We start from the raw sequence: 19,293 nt of genomic DNA, 5'->3' as shown, positions 1-19,293 counted from the left end.
ACTTATGTGGAAATTAATTTTAAGCTAGGTTTGTGTGATGACAATGATAGTAATCATGATGATAAGATATTGAAAATGCAGAGAGCAGGGTAAGGCTCAGAGAGTACTCCATCTTCGCTTCAGAAACAAAAATGGTACTTATTAAGTGCCTGCTGTGTGCCATTTGCTTACATTTCATATTTGCATTATCCTCATTCCTCACAGGGGCTCTAGAAGTAGGGGGTAGTTCTGACATTTTCTCAGGTGAAATTGCAGGGATTGAGAGTGTGTCTGTATCTTGGTAGAGGTCACAGAGCTGAAAAGTGAGAAATCTGGGAAACAAGCCCAGTTAGAAACATGCTGGCTGGGCAGGAGCACTGATTCAGGAGTCCATCTCCAGTTCTTTTTCCTCTTCTCCTCAGTTCTCTGGTATGAGTCTTTTTAAGGGTCAAATTTCCCCTATTTCCCTCCAACTCTTTTCCAAAGATGATAGCCACATGAGCCTGGTTCTTTTACTTGAATACTTAGCTAGGTGCTCCTGTGTGGTGGTTACCTGTGCTTTGCTGAATCACCTCTCTCTGGGACACGGAGAGGATGCAGCAGGCGGTGGAGGCAGTGTGGTGAGGGGGACAGAGCTTGGCTTCAGAGTTGGGACTTAGTTTTGAATCCTAATTTTGCCACACACAATGGCATGTCTTGGGATGAACCACTTGAGTCTGCACCTCAACCTGTAGCTGGGGCAGGTGCAGTCTCAGTGTCCACAGGGTCCCTGCCAGCATAACCTGAACTGGTGCACAGGAAGCCAGTGGTAGGGTGTTAAAGAAGGGCTGCTATATGAAGAGTGAGCAGCGAGGACACTCTCCCAAGAATACTATTGCTATGTCTGTATGGCTTCTCTGGGCCCCTGAGCAGAGTGTGTCATCATGGAACCCTATTTCTGGGCAGTCTTCTGCATGGGCATGACATCCACTTTTATTTGCTGGCCAGAGGGCCCAGGTGTTGAAGTGACTCTGGGCTTGTAGAAGGGATTGCTTGATTAGTGTCCTGCCTGCTTCTGATGAGGCTTGGAGCAGAAAGGCACAACAACAGGGCACCATGATTTAATAGCTTCAGATTTTAAAAAACCCTAAAAAGCAAAAGGAAAAGAAAGAGAATAATAAATTCCGTGGGACCAGAGGTTAGTCTTATTTATTCATTGAACTGTCCCTAGTGCCTAGGACAGTACCTGGCAAATAGTAGTTTGAATCCTTGTTTAATGAGTTATATCAGCATTTTCTTTCCATGGAGTACCACTGCTAAGTGTCCCCATGTAGATGATGTTATTGGATCTTCACCCCAGTTCTGTATTGCTTGACATGGAGACAGAGGTACGAGGAGATGACACAGTGAGGACTCAAAAACTGTCCAGGTTCCCCACATCCTCTTTCCTGAGCAGAAATGAAGACAATGTCGTTGAACCACTCAGCCATCTTACTGTGAAACTGTATGGCCTCAGGCATAGCTCTTTGAAGATTTTTTAGATGGAACTTTGGGCTTCCAAATCAAGAAAAGTAACTTTGGTTACCAGTCTCATTGTGAATATGCAAACGTGGCCTGATCCTCACATCCTGAAGCATTTACAGATAAGAAGCAGCTAATTTGAGACTATCTTTCTTATTAATCTTTAATTACTCATTATAGAAGTATCAGAAATTTGCATAATAAGAAGAGCTAACTAATTACATTGTGAATCCTTTATCAGTCAGGATTTATTGTTCTGTTAACAAAACCAATCGATTGAAATAATCTCTGTAAGTTCATTAAGATATACAAACAGTGTCAACTCAATAATGAAGAGAGGGTGATTAAGATAGTTAAAAGTAGACATGCCAGTTATTATAGAACAGTTAAAGAAAAAATTTATTTTTTTATCCCAAATTGGTTGCTTATATAAAGAAACCCATTAGAGGGCCCATTAACCCTCACTCTACATCTGTTTATTAGTTTTCAACATAAATGATCAGCTTCAAGACTATTTACATAATTATTTTGACATCTATAAGGATTCTCTGAACTTTTTTTATTTGAAGACTCTATAGTAAAATCATGAACTCTGTTCCCTTAATGGATAAGGGGATGGATCAAATATGTTCAAATTTATTTTAAAAGCCTGAGGTCCTAAAAAGAACCGCTAATTAGTAGTAACTCTTATCGTACTGATTGCTTTTAATATAGGCAACATATATAAAAATTTTAAAAAACTCTGTAATGTTCCCATTCCCTTTCCTTTGGCACATATTCTTCCAAATTTTTCTATATATATGAACACATATTTTTCCCATAAAAATCGAATCCTATTTTATAGAATATTCAGCAACTTGCTTCTATCCTCATATTGTATCAAGTGTATCTGTAGAACAGAGAATCCCATCCTCTAGAGTTTGCCTTAATTTTTTAACCAGTCCCCCTTTGGTGGACACTATACAGTTACTAACCTCTTTTCTACATAAGAGTGCTACAATCCATGGACTCGTGCATATATTTTTGTAAGACTGGGTATGCGTCTGTTGAATAAACTCTGAAAGTTAAATTGCTACACTGAAGGAGAGTCTGCACAGAATTAGGAATTATCAGAATGTCCACTAAGAAGGTTATAATATTTACATACTTAGAAACTGTATTGTCAGCTCCATCTGACATAACTAAATACCAAATATTGAGTGGCTTAAACAACATTAATTTATTTTCTCCTAGTTACATAGGCTAGAAAGTTTAAAATCAAGGTCTGGCAGGACTTAGTTTCTGATGAAAATTCTCTTCCTTGCTTGCACATAGCCTCTTTCTGGTCTGCACATATGGCCTTTTCTGCCTATGCTTGTGCAGAAAGAAAGAGAAAGAGGGCAAGCTCTCTCATGTCTCCTCTTATCAGGGCACAGTCCCATCACAAGAGTCCTACCTTCCTGACCTCATCTAACTATAATTATATATTATATATGGCCATAATAATATGTCCCACCAGTCCCATCTTCAAATACCATCACACTGTGGATTAAGGGTTTCAACATATGAATTAAGTGGAGGACACAAACATTCAGTCCATAACAACAGTATTTTGAGGGTCCTAATCATTAGATTTGTAATTGGCAAGTCTTCATTTACATGTTCTTAAATCACCTCTTCCAACCCTAAATGTGTTTCACCAGTTTTACCTTGACAGATTGTGTGGTGGTTTATTCCTCTATCTCCTTTTCCAATTTTTACAGTGGCAGAATTGCTCTAGGAGTATGCTGTATGTTTTTCCTTTGTCTGTCTAAAGTGGTCACTTGGCTGTCTAGAGGAAGACACGTTGCAGGCTGTTACGAGTATAGGAGGCTGTGATATTTGAAAATCCAGCAGGATGCCCTGCAAATCTGCTTGAGTGCATTGTTCTTGTTGACTGGATTCCATTTATGGGAGGGGACATTATCATTTCACCCTTCATTACACTGTCAGTTTTCTCTTGCCTGCTGGGTAGATGTTTGAGAAGACATTTCAGTGTTTTCAGTTCAGTTCAGTTAATCAGTAGTGTCCTATTCTTGGCCTCCCTGTCCATCACCAACTCCCAGAGTTTTCTCAAACTCATGTTCAATGAGTTGGTGATGCCATCCAACCATCTCATCCTCTGTCGTGCCCTTCTCTTCCTGCCTTCAATCTTTCCCAGCATCAGGGTCTTCTTCAATGAGTCAGCTCTTTGCATCATGTGGCCAAAATATTGGAGTTTCAGCTTCAGCATCAGTCCTTCCAATGAACACCCAGGACTGATCTCCTTTAGGATGGACTGGTTGGATCTTCTTGTAGTCCAAGGGACTCTCAAGAGTCTTCTCCAATACCACAGTTCAAAAGCATCAATTCTTTGGCACTCAGCTTTCTTTACAGTCCATCTTTCACATCCATACATGACTACTGGAAAACCATAGCCTTGACTAGATGGACCTTTGTTGGCAAGGTAATGTCTCTGTTTTTTAATATGCTGTCTAGGTTGGTCATAACTTTCCTTCCAAGGAGCAAGTGTCTTTTAATTTCATGGCTGCAGTCACCATCTGCAGTGATTTTGGAGCCCCCCAAAATAAAGTCTGCCATTGTTTCCACTGTTTCACCATCTATTTCCCATGAAGTGATGGGACCAGATGCCATGATCTTCATTTTCTGAATGCTGAGCTTTAAGCCAACTTTTTACTCTCCTCTTTCACTTTCATTAAGAGGCTTTTGAGTTCCTCTTCACTTTCTGGCATAACGGTGGTGTCATCTGCATATCTGAGGTTATTGATATTTCTCCTGGCAATCTTGATTCCAGCTTGTGCTTCTTCCAGCCCAGCATTTCTCATGATGTACTCTGCATAGAAGTTGAATAAGCAGGGTGACAATATACAGCCTTGATGTGCTCCTTTTCCTATTTGGAACCAGTCTGTTGTTCCATGTCCTGTTCCAACTGTTGCTTCCTGACCTGCGTACAGATTTCTCAAGAGGCAGGTTAGGTGGTCTGGTATTCCCATCTCTTGAAGAATTTTCCACAATTTGTTGTGGTCTACATAGTCAAAGGCTTTGGCATAGTCAATAAAGAAGAAGTAGATATTTTTCTGGAACTCTCTTGCTTTTGCAAAGATCCAACGGATGTTGGCAATTTTTTTTCTCTGGTTCCTCTGCCTTTTCTAAATCCAGCTTGAACATCTGGAAGTTCATGGTTCACGTACTGTTGAAGCCTGGCTTGGAGAATTTTGAGCATTACTTTACTAGCATGTGAGATGAGTGCAATTGTGCGGTAGTTTGAGCATTCTTTGGCATTGCCTTTCTTTGGGATTGGAATGAAAACTGACCTTTTCCAGTCCTGTGGCCACGGCCAAGTTTTCCAAATGTGCTGTCATCTTGAGTGCAACACTTTCACAGCATCATCTTTCAGGATTTGAAATAGGTCAACTGGAATGCCATCACCTCCACTAGCTTTGTTCATAGCGATGCTTCCTAAGGCCCACTTGACTTCACATTCCAGGATGTCTGGCTCTAGGTTGGTGGTTACACCATCGTGATTATCTGGGTCTTGAAGATCATTTTTGTATAGGTCGTCTGTGTATTCTTGCCACCTCTTCTTAATATCTTCTGCCTCTGTTAGATCCATACCATTTCTGTCATTTATCGAGCCCATTTTTCATGCAGTGTTCCCTTGGTATCTCTAATTTTCTTGAAGAGATCTCTAGACTTTCCCATTCTACTGTTTTCCTCTATTTCTTTGTGTTGATCACTGAGGAAGGCTTTCTTATCTCTCCTTGGTATTCTTTTGAACTCCGCATTCAAATGGGTATATCTTTCCTTTCTCCTTTGCTTTTCACGTCTCTTATATTTATAGCTATTTGTAAGGCCTCCTCAGACAGCCATTTTGCCTTTTTGCATTTCTTTTCCTTGGGGATGGTCTTGATCCCTGTCTCCTGTACAATGTCACGAATGGGGAGAAAGTAAAAAGTACAATCTTAATAATGTTGGAAGCTTTTGTACTTTATAGACTTTTTGGTTGTACAATTCTAATTCATCCTTGCCGTTTGATTTTCAGTGCCATAATGGAGAAGGAAAGAAGGGACTTTAAATAGTGGAAAAGATTTTCCTTGCCCATTCCAGCCATTTTACATATTTGCGTGTTTGTATTACCTTCATTGCTAACTGCATCTTACATGTTATACTGAAAATTTCTTTCTAGATCTTTCCAGAGAATAAAAATGAAAAGATAATGCTAAAACTTGTTTTAGTTTTCCTGAGCAGGATGTTGCAAAATCTATCTAAGATCAATGAACTAAATGATTAAATTATGAAAAATTGTTGAAATATGAGAGTGATTTTGTGCAGTTGAAGTTAAAATTTAAGGTCAAACCACTGGTGCATGAAGAGAGATGTTTCTGACAAGAGAAAAGCCATATTTTTCTGATTCACTTTGAAGTCTAACTCCAAGCCATGCATTAAATTAACAATATTATCATAAAAATGAGAGTGCTAATTCTGTTCCATGCTGAAATTTGAAAAATGATTTTACAGAAGCCTAAGCCATGCATTAAATGAACACAGTATTAACTGGGCTGATATTGTTAAATCAATTTAAATGCCTCCTGTAGGCCGTGTTTGTGCAGAGTTGAATAGGGAAGAGCGTCATTTGTTAGTTCAACTCAGAACTTTCTGGTGTCCTGGTTTTAATTTGCAGATTTTCTTCAGAGCTGTTTCTCCAGTGCTTTGCCTGCTGTGGATTTGCTCTTTAAAGTAATCGATTCCGTATTAAAAGTATAAGGATGGTATTTTCTGTCGGTGCTCATTTGTCCTGTATTACTAATTATGTCCAGTTGTGTTTCAAATTATACAAGAATCTTTTGTAATGCAAAAGATCCCTGGGATGCCTTGTGTTGGTGAAAATATTGTGGGTTCATCTGCTTCATTACATAATCTCTACACATTTTCATTCTAAAGGTTATTTAATCAAAAGTGCACCAATAAAGCCATAAAGTATTTAATAGAGTTCCAGCAGTTCTGCATCACTTTCTTGCATTGTATAATCATGCCAGTATTTTAACTCTATGCTTTTTTGGTTTTTGTTTTGTGTCACTTAGGATTCTCTAAAATGTACCAATTTACTTCCTTTGCATTTTATCATCTGTTTTTGGAAGAGGCTAGAGATTCTCATCATATTATTTTATTTATTTTTTTGTCTTTGTGTCAGCTTTTTTTCTTCTTTAGGCTTTGTTTCTAATCTTTTCCATCAGGAATCTTTAATTTTGCCTTTCATTTCTTTGTTCTGGTTATTTATTTATTCAGCAAATGCTATTGAGTGCTGTGAGTTAAGTACTGGGGCTGCTTTGGTAGATAAGGAAGACAGGTTTTCTTCCCACATGAGCTTTAAGGTTTGGGGTTTGTTTGTGTTGGCTATGGACGCTACCAGGAAGAAAGAAGGTGCTCTCAGTCTAGTGTAGACAGAGCAGTCTCAGAGAAGGGCAGGATAGTGTGGAGGCTGAGAGAGCACAGAACTGGGCCATGCAGCCAGCTAGGACTCAGTGGTGGCTTGGAATAAGCAATGATGAAGTGAACACTTAAAGACAGATAGGCATTAACCAGGAGTATGCAGTGAGGTAGGGCAGGAAATATAGCAAACAATTGAGGAGGAAAGTGCTGTTTTCAAATTGTAATAAATCCTCTCCCACCCTCAGGGAGTATAGACCCGGCTGGCTTGACTGAAAGGAGTTCAGTGACTGGATGTAGTGGACTAGGGGGGTGAATGTGGGAAGCAGAGAGAACGAGTGAGTGGGGGTGATGCGGAAAAGAATGGTACTGGGTTGAGAGGGTCGGTCCAGGTCAATCTGTGTGTTCAGCCAGGTAAAGGAACTAGCACATCCCCTGAAGACAGGGAAGAAGTCTAAGCTGAAGGGTGACATGTCCACATGTTCCCTGAAGTCTCTCCCTTCTTCAGGAGGCCTTTCCTCAGTCTCTCTTATAGGCAGCTGATCATCCTGTTCTGTTAGGCCTGAGAGAGGTGTTGCTTTCATTGATCACCTCCAGCTTCCAATGTTAAGCAGGATTTTGAATCCCCAGTATCATGCAGAACCCACAGTAACCTGCCCTTTTGTCTCCAGTCTCTGGGCTGAAATTTACGCAAGCCAGCATGTGACATGATTCTGCACCAGTGCTAAAGCTTCCATGAATCTTAGCTGGTGAACCCAACCCATTTATTCTTTGTTTTTAGATTCTTCCTCCCAAAGTTCTGGCCATTCATTGAATGAAACTTGGCTTTCCTCTTTTTCATCATCATTAACATTCTCATTGAGGATTTTGCTGTGTCCTTAAAATGAGAGATTTGGGAGTACTTCCGGAGATTGGTAAAAAGGAAAAAAAAAGGCAGATAGTGATGTATCCCTTGCTGCCAGAGTATAGAGTTTGGTGGTTGGCCTGAAGAGAGAGTAGTGGGTTGTAGCCTGACATATGAAGAATAACATGGGTTTCTTTTGAGCAACCCTCCCCACCCCCACGTTTTTTTTTTTTTTTTTTGGTGGACCATGGGCACTTTCCTGGTAGCTTAGATGGTAAAGAATCTGCCTGTGGTGTAGGAGATCTGGGTTCGATTCCTGGGTCAGGAAGATCCTCTGGATAAGGAAATGGCAACCCATTCCAGTATTCTTGCCTGGAGAATCCCATGGACAAAGAAGCCTGGCAGGCTGTAGTCCATGGGGTCACAAAGAGTTGGACACAACTGAGCGACTAACACTTACTTAGTTATGACATCACAGATAAGTACTTTTTACTGTGAAAAGGAAAAGCATATATTATTGAGCACATTCTTTTACTAATAAAAGTAAGAGGAAGTGTTTCCCTGATTACCCCACAATGATGATCATGGGCAAATTTAGCCAGTGTTTGATATCTGTGATACATGGCAAATGCTTAGTTAATATCCAGGAGGGAAACGAACAAAGGATTTCATGGCAGATCCCTTCCTATGAGGGGATTTGGCAGTAGGCCACCAGCACTGTCTTGGCTCCCTGTCTGCCAAAGACCCAGGTTATTGGGAGGGTTCAGAGTTTGGCAAGGAGTGGGCAGCATGCAGCTGCACAATGTGGTGGTTTCTGTCTCAGCTGTTTCGAGTCACCTGTGCGCAGTGGAGCAGTGCTTCTCTCCACCAGATACGGTGTCTGTGCTCTCTGGGGAGGGCAGGGGCATGTGAGCCCTGTTTCCAAGACTAGGTCATGGTTGTCGCCCCACCTCTTTCCTACTCACCGCCTCCTGTTTCCTACTCACCACCTCCTGTATAGTCTGTTAGTCTTCTGTGAAGCACACAGCACAGTCACATATATATTTTCTTTCTTTCTTGGTCTCATGCACCCACACACTTTCTTTCTCTTTCTTCCATGAGGGTTCTGTGTTGACTCTTCACTGAACCATCTCATTTCATCCTCACAGTAAGTTCATGAGAGATGTTGGTAACAATCCCCATTCCCCTAATATGAACAGTGACTTTAAAAGAGCAGAGATGCTTTAGCGAAGATCACCTAGCTAGTGTGTGTCTGAGCCTGGATTTGAACCCACCCTGTTTGCCCCAGTTGCTTTAGCTCTACGCTCTACCCTTGGGTCAATCAGAGGAGAAGAGCCAACCAGGCAGGCGAAAGGAAGAAGGAAACTGACAGCGACTGGTATCTTGAGTCTGTGTGGCAGATTCTAAGCTCTTTAAAGAGTGAAAGTTCTTTGTCCATCTTCTCATCATGTGATTAGTGGGCTGGCTGGACCATCTCTAGGGCTGCCTTGGCTCTCTCCTATCCTGCTAAGAGACTCCTTCCATTTTCCAGAAACTTGCAGGAAAGACTAAAAATTTGAGGAGAGAGGGAGGTAGTTGAGTGCCTCCCTAGAGTTCACTCCTAGTCATGGGAGGGAGCCAGAGCAAATGGCTGTACGTTATTGCATCTGGCTAATGATTATGTGGGCTTATTCAGTGGCTCAGTGGTAAAGGATCTGCCTGCAATGCAGAGTCACAGAAAATGCAGGTTCAGTCTCTGGGTTTGAAGATCCCTTGGAGGAGGGCATAGCAACCCACTCCAGTATTCTTACCTGGAGAATCCCATGACCAGAGGAGCCTGGAGGGCTACAGTCCATGGGGTCACATAGAGTCAGACACAAATGAAACGACTTAGTATGCATGCAGGCAATGATTATGTGCATTGCATCTTTTTCTATAAGACCATTGATACCTAATTGTTTAAGTAGAGATGAAGGAGAACTGAAGGAAGCCATTGTATCTTAGGAGTGGAGGTGACCAGACCTTTATCATAAATTGACTCGGCCATCTCACCTCACTGTTTCACAAAGTAGAAATATAGGGGACATCCATTAAAATGCAGAAATGGAAAGTTTTCCAAATGGAGAGCTGCTGGGAGCCTGGGAGCAGCTCTGCACACAGGGTGCTCTTGGTGTTCCCCTCCGGAGGAGTGCTGGGTAGCATGGTGAGCATGCACAGCCCACGGGCCTCTCTGGCACAGCCGCCTGGTGTGTGCTGTTCCCTCACATGGACAGCTGAGCCCAGCTCCCCTTGGTGATACAGTCCAGATTGCTCAGCATAGTTTTGTCCTGATGCAGTCAAGGGAAATTAGTTAACTGCAAGCTTGGATGATGCCACTAACAAGCTGGCGGGGGTTCAGAAGAGCAGATTCCTCCGTTGTGGCCACGACTTGTACAGTGACAATGAGCATGGTTTTGATTACTGCACATGTTCCTCCTTGATGAGGGCAAGAACTTCTTGGTCTTCTTTACTTGTAAGCCCCCACTGCGGCCCCCTACACATACAGGCCTTTACATACCAAAGCAATTTCAGGTATTTTGCCTGTTGGATCTTCACAGGGGGCTGTGGAGGGTTAACAGAAGGTGAATTAGCACATTATACATACGAATCTGGGATCAGAGATGTTTAGTGACTTCCCCAAGGCCACACAGTTAGTGTATGACTGAGTCAGGACTTGGACCCAAGAGTTCTGACTCATGCCTCAGATTATATAACACTAAGAATCAATATTGTGAATGTGTTTCAGGCAAAATACAGATAACATTTTAAAATTTACCTGGAAAATATAGTTGAAAAGTTTTGGGCTGTAAGTTACGGAACAACTGAATGAAAGTTGCTTCATTATATAGACATCTCTTAGTCTCATGGAAGAGGACTCAAGGAGAGCAACTGCAGTTTGGTACCGTGGTTCAACAGTGTCAATAAGGACCCACACTGGCTCTATCTTCCTGCTCTGTCTTCCTTGGGCCTTGCTGTCCATTTTTAACCTTGTCAACCTTTGCAACCTCATGGTTTCAAAATAGCTGCTGCACTCCACAGTAGCATCCCAAGAGGGAAAGAAGGCAGTGGAGATAGAAATCTGAGTTTTCCTTTAATGGAAAGAAAAAAAGTTTATGGAAACTGCCCAGAAAACTTACCTCTTGTGTTTTATTGGCTAGGAATGGATTACTTGACCACTCCCAGTTGCAAGACATGTTATGAAGTTTTGTATCCAACAGAGGGGGACCAAATACTTGTGACTGACTAAGAATAATTATGCTTCAAAAATAAAAGGAATTAAGCTTTAGGAATGGACATAGCATCAGCTTAGATGAAATCAGTCAACAGAGGCTACTTCCCAGAGGAAGTAAGAATGAGGTGGCCCAGAGGATGAATAGGCACCATTTGGGAGATGCCAAAGGAGTACTACAGGCAGGAGGCCCAGTGGTGGAAGGCCTGAAGGTTAAGATGGGTCATCTCAGAGGACAGGAAGGGAATTAGGGCTGACCAGTGCTGAGTTTATGGGGAGGGCTAATGGGTGAAGATGATAGAAAGGTTAATGGGGCCAAGTGTCCAGAGCCCTGCCAAGCCCTAGGAATGTTCCTCTGCAGAGCAAAGGGGAGCTCTGAATTGCGTTGACAAGAGAGGGCATGATTAGATTTGTGTTTTGAAATGTCCCAGTCTAGCTACAGTGCAGAGTACCATGCTTGATGAGAAAAATTAAGAACAGTCAAATGTTTTCTTCCAAGTTGTGAGCTTTGGACAAAAACAAAGCTTTATTATCTGGGTATTCTGGAATCAAAAATGATTCCTGGCATTGGTCTATGTGGACAGTGGTGTCACTACACGTGTGTACTGCTCTAATACTGCAAAGCCTCCTATCGGGGAGCATCAAGATCTCTGCTTTCTAACCTTCTGTTGTCACTCATATGTGATCTGCATATGGGTTCCTTGGCTCCATGAAACCAAAGGCAGGAGCTAGAGCCATATCCACCCAAGTTTGGAACGCTATTTAGATCTCAGCTGGACCACGTGCTGTCAGCCATACCCTGGGAACCCCTGTGTTTGGAGTCACCCCTGAAGGATTATCAGTTAGCTGTGTATACTCTGGTCACTGTCATCCACCCACATGTGCTCTATAAGTTTCCCACTCAAGCAAGAAATGAATAAAGTCTGTCTTTGCACTTAAACACAGTTTTTTAAATAGGACCACCAATTGAGAAAGTCACCTTACAGAAATGAATTGAGCCTGTGATCTTGCTGCTTTTTTGTTTGTATGTGTTATCTTTAAATTATTGTGTACCCCTCATATGTTTAATTGTTTACTTTTGACTGTTTCTTCCCTTTGCAGTATAATGAGGAGCTTCACTATGTGGAACCTTGCCTGAATGGAACATTGGTGCAAGCTGACAGGACAAACAAAGAGGTAAGGCCTGCTGCTGGGCAGGTGCCTGGCACACCCACCTCCCTCACAGTGATCACTAATTGTGTCCTAGTGTTTAGAAACTCATCAAATGCACTGCCCTTTCATTGAGGGCCTTGGAACCCAAGTGTGTAGAACATTTATGAAGAGACCTGAATAAAATCATGGCAGTAAAATGTATTGAGTTTCGATGCTCACTGGTTATGAAACATTCGCATTGATTTTCTTTTTCTTTTGCTCTAAGCACAGCCTGTGTTGTCCTTTTCACCCATATTGACACCATTGAAAGCACACAGCTCTTGATGAGATTTCAAAGAAAATTGAACCCACTTACTATATCTCTTCTTGCACTTAGTAAAAGTGATTAAGTAACTGTTGGGAAATATTGGGGTAACTTCCTGGATTAGAAGGTAAGCTTTATAAAGATAAGGACTATGTTACTCTTGACTGTATCCTTAATTAGCTCTGAGTATTGCCTGCTCCAGAAATACATTGTCTGAAACAAAATAAAGGTATGTTAATGGAATAAAAGTTTCCTTTACAATTGGAGCATTCCTGGAAAATTTCCAAGATACATTTCTATGAAAATCTGTTTTCCTTTGGCCACCCTTAAATATGTCAGTGCCACCATCACAGCCATCGCCAGTTACCTCCACAGGGCCAGGTGACAACTTAGGTTGAAAGTGTAGCTGTGGCTGCAAAAATATCATACCTCCTGGGACTCAACACTGCCATCACTCACTTTATTTGGTTGTACATGCTATGTGGGTACAATAAAATAATGCTCCTCCCCTAGAGAGTAGGTATGGCTGAGGCAGTGGGCGGAGTAGCACTCCGTGAGGTTCTGTGCATGTGCTGGGGAGAACCGCTGGCCCAGATGGGGAGGGAGTGCTATGGGTGCTGTGCTCGATGCAGGGAGTAGAAGTGTGGGCATCTCTGAGGGAGTGAGCCTAGAGGATTGGGAGAAATTCATTACAACTGGAACACAGAGTGAGAGGAGAAGTTATACCAGAGTTAATATCCAACCTCCAGTCTGAGGGAGAAGCACACTATAATAAGCTTAGCTTTTAGGAGAGAGAAGCAAGTACCTTGTAGTTCAAAGAACAAGTGTATCCAGGGACTGTTTGTTTTTGGTTATTTTTTAGGGTAAGGTAGGAAAAAATAAACTTACAGCCAAATTTCTCTAGGGACTTTCTCTTTTGTTGGCCATTGCCTGGGTCTAGAGTTCACCCACTTACCAATTTTGTGGCATTGGAATATCTTCCAGAGTCTTAAGAAGGTGTCCAGTGATGGTGCTTGCAACAATAAATAGAAAAGATGCTAAAAAGCTTCCTTCAGGTGGATTCCTAGATGTACACAGGCAGTGTGATATTTGGAGATACGAAGTCTTATGAATGGAAAAATTATTAGAGAATGTGAGAAAAGAACTTCATTTAAAATTGCCTTTGAACTTTTGAATGTTGACATTTGAAGTAGTTTTTATTAAAATTAAAAATAGACTTTTGATTCTGCCAGTATAGAGTAGCCATATTTTAATCAGATTGCTCCCCTTACAACTGAAAAACTGTGGATATAACACCACCAATGAGTATAGGAAGACATGCAAGGTAGAAAAAAGTGAACTGCCCAGTCTTAAAGACATGAAGGCAAATTCCCTGGGTTTCTTATTGATTCCCATTTATCCCAAATAGAGAACTCCAGAAGTTTCCTGCCTGTGCCAAAAACAGATACACACAAAAATCACACAAACAGAAGCCAGTATTAATAAGAATCAGATGTTGAAATTTAAATTTAAAAAATAATGCTTTAAAAATTGAAATGTTCAAAAGCAGTTAGGAATTCTCTTGAAATAAATGTAAACAATATAAAGTCTCAACAAAGAATTAGAAATTATAAAAAAAGAGCCAAATGGAAATTATAGAACTGAAAAATATAGTCACCAAAATAAAAAGCTCACTGGATCAGCTCAGGTGGAGATGACAGAAGATAGAATCAGTAAACTTCAGGACAGATCAATAGAAATTATCCAGCCTGTGCAACAGAGGGAAAATAGATTGGAATGAAATGACAAGAGTCTAAGGGACACGTGAGACAGCAGAGGGCTAGCATTCATGTCATAAACATATCAGGAGATGAGAGAGTGGGACTGGATAGATATTTAAAAATATATTGGCTGAAAACTTCCCCAAATTAGTGCATGTTCAAGAGGCTGAGCAAATTACAAATTGGATGATCCAAGTAAATGCATGGGAAGACAGTATAATTAAATATAATTGTGTGTATGTGTCTGTATGTGTGTGCAGTCACCTCAGTTCAGTTCAGTTCAGTCACTCAGTCGTGTCTGACTCTTTGCAACCCCATGGACTGTGGCACGCCAGGCTTCCCTGTCCATCACCAACTCCTGGAGCTTATTCAGACTCATGTCCATCGCATCGGTGATGCCATCCAACCAACTCATCCTCTGTCGTCTCCTTTTCCTCCCACCTTCAATCTTTCCCAGCATCAGGATCTTTTCCAATAAGTCGGTTCTTCACATCAGGTGGCCAAAGTTTTGGAGTTTCAGCTTCAGCGTCAGTCCTTCCAATGATTATTCAGGACTGATTTCCGTGTATTTAATTAATTGTTAATTAAAGTATATCAAACATATAGTTAAGATCCATTCCTTCACAAGAGTTATTTACATTTTGATAAGTAGCTCTTCAAGCCTAAAGAGATTCATGACACTTGGAAATGATTATGTAACAGTATAAATTTCACAGACAGGGATTGGGGAAAAATAAGGAGATAGATATACTTCCTCAATTGTTGCCATTTTGCCTGCTACCTACTTACAATACCAGTTCTTCGCATCAGGTGGCCAAAGTATTAGAGCTTCAGCTTCAGCATCAGTCCTGCCAATGAATATTTAGGACTGATTTCCTTTAGGATGGACTGGTTGGATCTCCTTGTAGTCCAAGGGACTCTCAAGAGTCTTCTCCAACACCACAGTTCAAAAGCATCAATTCTTCGGTGCTCAGCTTTCTTTATGGTCCAACTCTCACATCCATACATGACTACTGTAAAAACCACAGCTTTAACTAGACAGGCCTCTGTTGACAAAGCAATGTCTCTGCTTTTTAATAAGCTGTCTAGATTGGTCATAACTTTTCTTCCAAGGAGCAAGTGTCTTTTAACTTCATGGTTGCAGTCACCATTTGCAGTGATTTTGGAGCCCAAGAAAATAAAGTCTGTCACTGTTTCTACTGTTTCCTTATCTATTTGCCATGAAGTGATGGGACCAGATGCTATGATCTTCGTTTTCTGAATGTTGAGCTTTAAACCAACTTTTTACTTTCCTCTTTCACTTTCATCAAGAGGCTGTTTAAATCTTCCTCACTTTCTGCCATAAGGGTGGTATCATCTACATCTCTGAGGTTATTGATATTTCTCCCGGCAATCTTGATTCCAGCTTGTGCTTCATCCAATTCAGCATTTCTCATGATGTACTCTGCATATAAGTTAAATAAGCAGGGTGACAATATACAGCCTGGATGTGCTCCTTTCCCTATTTGGAACCAGTCTGTTGTTCTGTGTCCAGTTCTAACTGTTGCTTCTTGACCTGTATATAGATTTCTCAGGAGGCAGGTTAGGTGGTCTGGTATTCCCATCTCTTGAAGAATTTTCCACAGTTTGTTGTGATCCACACAGTCAAAGGCTTTGGCATAGTCAATAAAGCAGAAATAGTTGTTTTTCTCTCAAGTCACCTCAGTCATGTCTCTTTGTGACCCCGTGGACTGTAGCCCACCAGGCTCCGCTGTCCATGGAATTTTTCAGGCAAGAATACCGAAGTGTATTGCCATTTCCTTCTCCAGGAGATCTTTCCCACCCAGGGATCCTACATAAGGGGAAAAAAGTGAAATCTGCCAGAGAGAAAGGACATATTATTTAAATTACCAATTTGAATAACAGCAGATTTTTCATATGAAATCATGGAGACTGGAGGGAATTACCATAGCATTTTTCAAATAATGAAAGAAATGCACCGTCCACCAGTATCCTATATTCAGTGAAAAAACTGTTCATAAATGAAGGAATAAAGACATGTTCAGATGAAGGAAAACTATGAGAATTTTCTTGCCAGCAAACCTGCCATTATTAGAGAATTTCTCCAAGCAGAAAGGAAATAACAGAAAAAAAGCTTGAAGCTTCAGGAAAGAAAGAATATTGAATTGGTTAAATTTAGGAGTAAGAATAATATAGTATCTTAATTCTCAGGAGATTTAAAAAAAATTTTTTTATTGAGTTCCCAGGTGGCTCTGTGGTAAAGAATCCACCTGCCAAGCAGGAGATGTGGGTTCAGGATCCCTAAGTTGGGAAGATCCCCTGTTGAAGGAAATGGCCAGTATTCTTGCCTGGGAAATCCCATAGACAGAGGATTCTGATGGGCTATAGTCTGTGGGGTCACAAAAGAGTTAGATGTGATTTAGCAACTAAACAACAATAACAATAGTTGATTTACAATGTTGTTTTAATTCCTGCTGTACAGCAAAGTGACTTAGTTATACATATATATATATATATATAAACTTTTTCACTATAGTTTATTCGCAAGATTTTGAATTATAGTTCCCTGTGCTATACAGTAGGACTTTGCTATTTATCCATCCTATATATATAATAGTTTGCATCTACTAATCCCACACTCCCAATCCTTCCCTCCCCCATCCCCCTCTCCTTTGATAACTACAAATCTGTTCTCTATGTCTATAAGCCTGTTGTTCTTTTGTAGATAAGTTCACTTGTATTGTATTATAGATTTCACAAATGATATTGTATGGCATTTGTCTTTGTCTTTCTTTTTTAAATTTTATGTATGTATTTAGGCTGCACTGGGTCTTTGTTGCTTTCTCTAGTTGCGGCGAAGGGGGCTACTCTTCGTTGTGGTGTGTGAGCTTCTCATTGTGGTGGGTTCTCTTGTTGCAGAGCACGGGCTCTAGGCACACAGGCTCAGTAGTTGCCCTGTGGCATGTGTGATCTTCCTGGACCAGGGATCAAAACCTATGTCCCCTGCCTCAGCGGGCAGATTCTTAACCACTGGACCATCAGGAAAGTCCCTTGTCTTTCTCTCTCTGACTTACTTTGCTTAGTATGATAATCTCTAGGTCCATCCATGTTGCTGTAAATGCCATTATTTCATTCTTTTTAATGGCGAGTAACAGTTTTGTGTGTGTGTATCACATCCTCTGTCAACGGACATTTAAGTTGTTTCCCTGTCTTGGCTGTTAGAAACAGTCTTGCTACGAACATAGGGGTGCATGTATCTTTTGAAATTATACTTTTATCTGGGTATACGTCCAGGGGTAGGATTGCGGGATCGTATGGCAACTCAGTTTTTAGTTTTTGGGACACCTCCATACTGTTGTTTATAGTGGCTGCATCAGTTTACATTCCCACGAACAGTGTAAGAGGGTTCCCTTTCTCTACACCTTCCAAGATTCTCAAATCATTTGATAGTTGAAACAAGAATTATAGCTTCATCTGATGTGGTGCCCAATATCTGTTGAGGAAATTCTTAAGACAGTTATATTTGAAAGTGTGGAAGGTAAAGGAGCCTAATTAGAAATAAGATTTATTTATTTCACTGTAAGTAGTAAATGCTCATATCAATAGAATATGATAAATTGCATATTTATATTATAGTACCTAGATCAACCATTGTGAAAACAATAAAATGAGCAATACTTAAAAAGTAATTAAAAATTAATAAATATACAAATAAATAATTGCATTTTCAGGGGGCAAGAAACCGAATGTGAATATTGACCTGTCAAATTTCTCATGCTTTGGTGAAATTCAGAAGATGGTGTTCTAATCTTAACATATGCCTTGCACAAATATTGTTATGTTGTATTTTGTATTGTAAAAATGAGCTGCTTCTTTTAGGAAAATCAAAAGGTTTATATTTACATCTCAAAATGCTAATTAATTATTTTTCTTTAAAAAAAGTAGCTCAGAAAAATGTAAGAAAAGAGAATTAGAGATGAGAACTTAAGAGAAAATGAGCAGGTAAAAAAGATAAAAAGGAAGACTCAATCTCTAACATATCACTAGTTATTTTAAACATGAATGGTCTAGGCACACCAATTAAAAGATAGAGATTGGCCAAGTAGATCTGGAAAAATCTGAGCTAACCATATGCTTACTACAAGAAATTTGCTTCTAATACAGTGACAAACGTATGTTATAAGTAAAATGATGGGAAAAGATACACTATGCAAGCTTTAAAAGAAATATAAGTGGTTATATTAATATCCAGAGAAGGCAATGGCACCCCACTCCAGTACTCTTGCCTGGAAAATCCCATGAACAGAGGAGCCTGGTAGGCTGCAGTTCATGGGGTCGCTAAGAGTCGACACGACTGAGCAACTTCACTTTCACTTTTCACTTTCGTGCGTTGGAGAAGGAAATGGCAACCCACTCCAGTGTTCTTGCCTGGAGAATCCCAAGGATGGGGGAGCCTGGTGGGTTGCTGTCTCTGGGGTTGCACAGAGTCAGACATGACTGAAGCGACTTAGCAGCATATTAATATCAAGTAAACTCATCTTCAGAGCAAAGAAAAATACTAGAGACAAAGAGGGGCAGTATATAATAAGTGTCAATCCACCAGGAAGAAAGAATAATTTTAAGTATGTTTGGACCAAACTATGGAGTTTCAAAACACATGAAGCAAAAATTAAGAGTTGAGAGTAGAAATAGAAAAACTTACAGTTATAATTGGGGACTTGTACGCTTCACATTTGTGAATTGCTAGACTGTTAAACTGAAAATCAGCAGGGCTATGGAGGAGCTGAGCAACACCATCAGTCTATAAGATCTAGCTACCATTCATTGCATCCTTTACCCAACACCAGTCCAATGTATATTCTTTCAAATATACATTGAACATTAGCCAGGATAAAAGAGATCCTGAGAATTCCCTCGTGGTCCATTTATCCTTTGTAGAAGGAAATGGCAACCTACTCCAGTATTCTTGCCTGGAGAATCCTGTGGGCAGAGGACCTTGGCGGGCTACAGCCCATAGGGTAGCAGAGTCAGACGCGACTGAAGTGACTTAGAACGCACTGCC

At 40.7% G+C, this 19,293-nt stretch overlaps 1 protein-coding gene across 3 annotated transcripts in view; it reads left to right on the top strand.

Annotated features, from left to right (window-relative positions):
* Positions 1–19,293, top strand: part of CACNA2D3 (calcium voltage-gated channel auxiliary subunit alpha2delta 3) — an 879,694-nt gene that overhangs the window by 450,992 nt on the left and 409,409 nt on the right. For all 3 annotated transcript variants that reach the window (XM_060402372.1, XM_060402371.1, XM_042236061.1), the window contains exon 9: positions 12,117–12,191. In XM_060402372.1, the coding sequence (XP_060258355.1) occupies positions 12,117–12,191 (75 nt within the window). The remainder of the gene's footprint in view (positions 1–12,116; positions 12,192–19,293) is intronic.

This window comes from Ovis aries, chromosome 19 (genome assembly GCF_016772045.2).
Source record: "Ovis aries strain OAR_USU_Benz2616 breed Rambouillet chromosome 19, ARS-UI_Ramb_v3.0, whole genome shotgun sequence".
NCBI lineage: Eukaryota > Metazoa > Chordata > Mammalia > Artiodactyla > Bovidae > Ovis > Ovis aries.
This window is presented reverse-complemented; position numbering and strand designations above follow the sequence as displayed.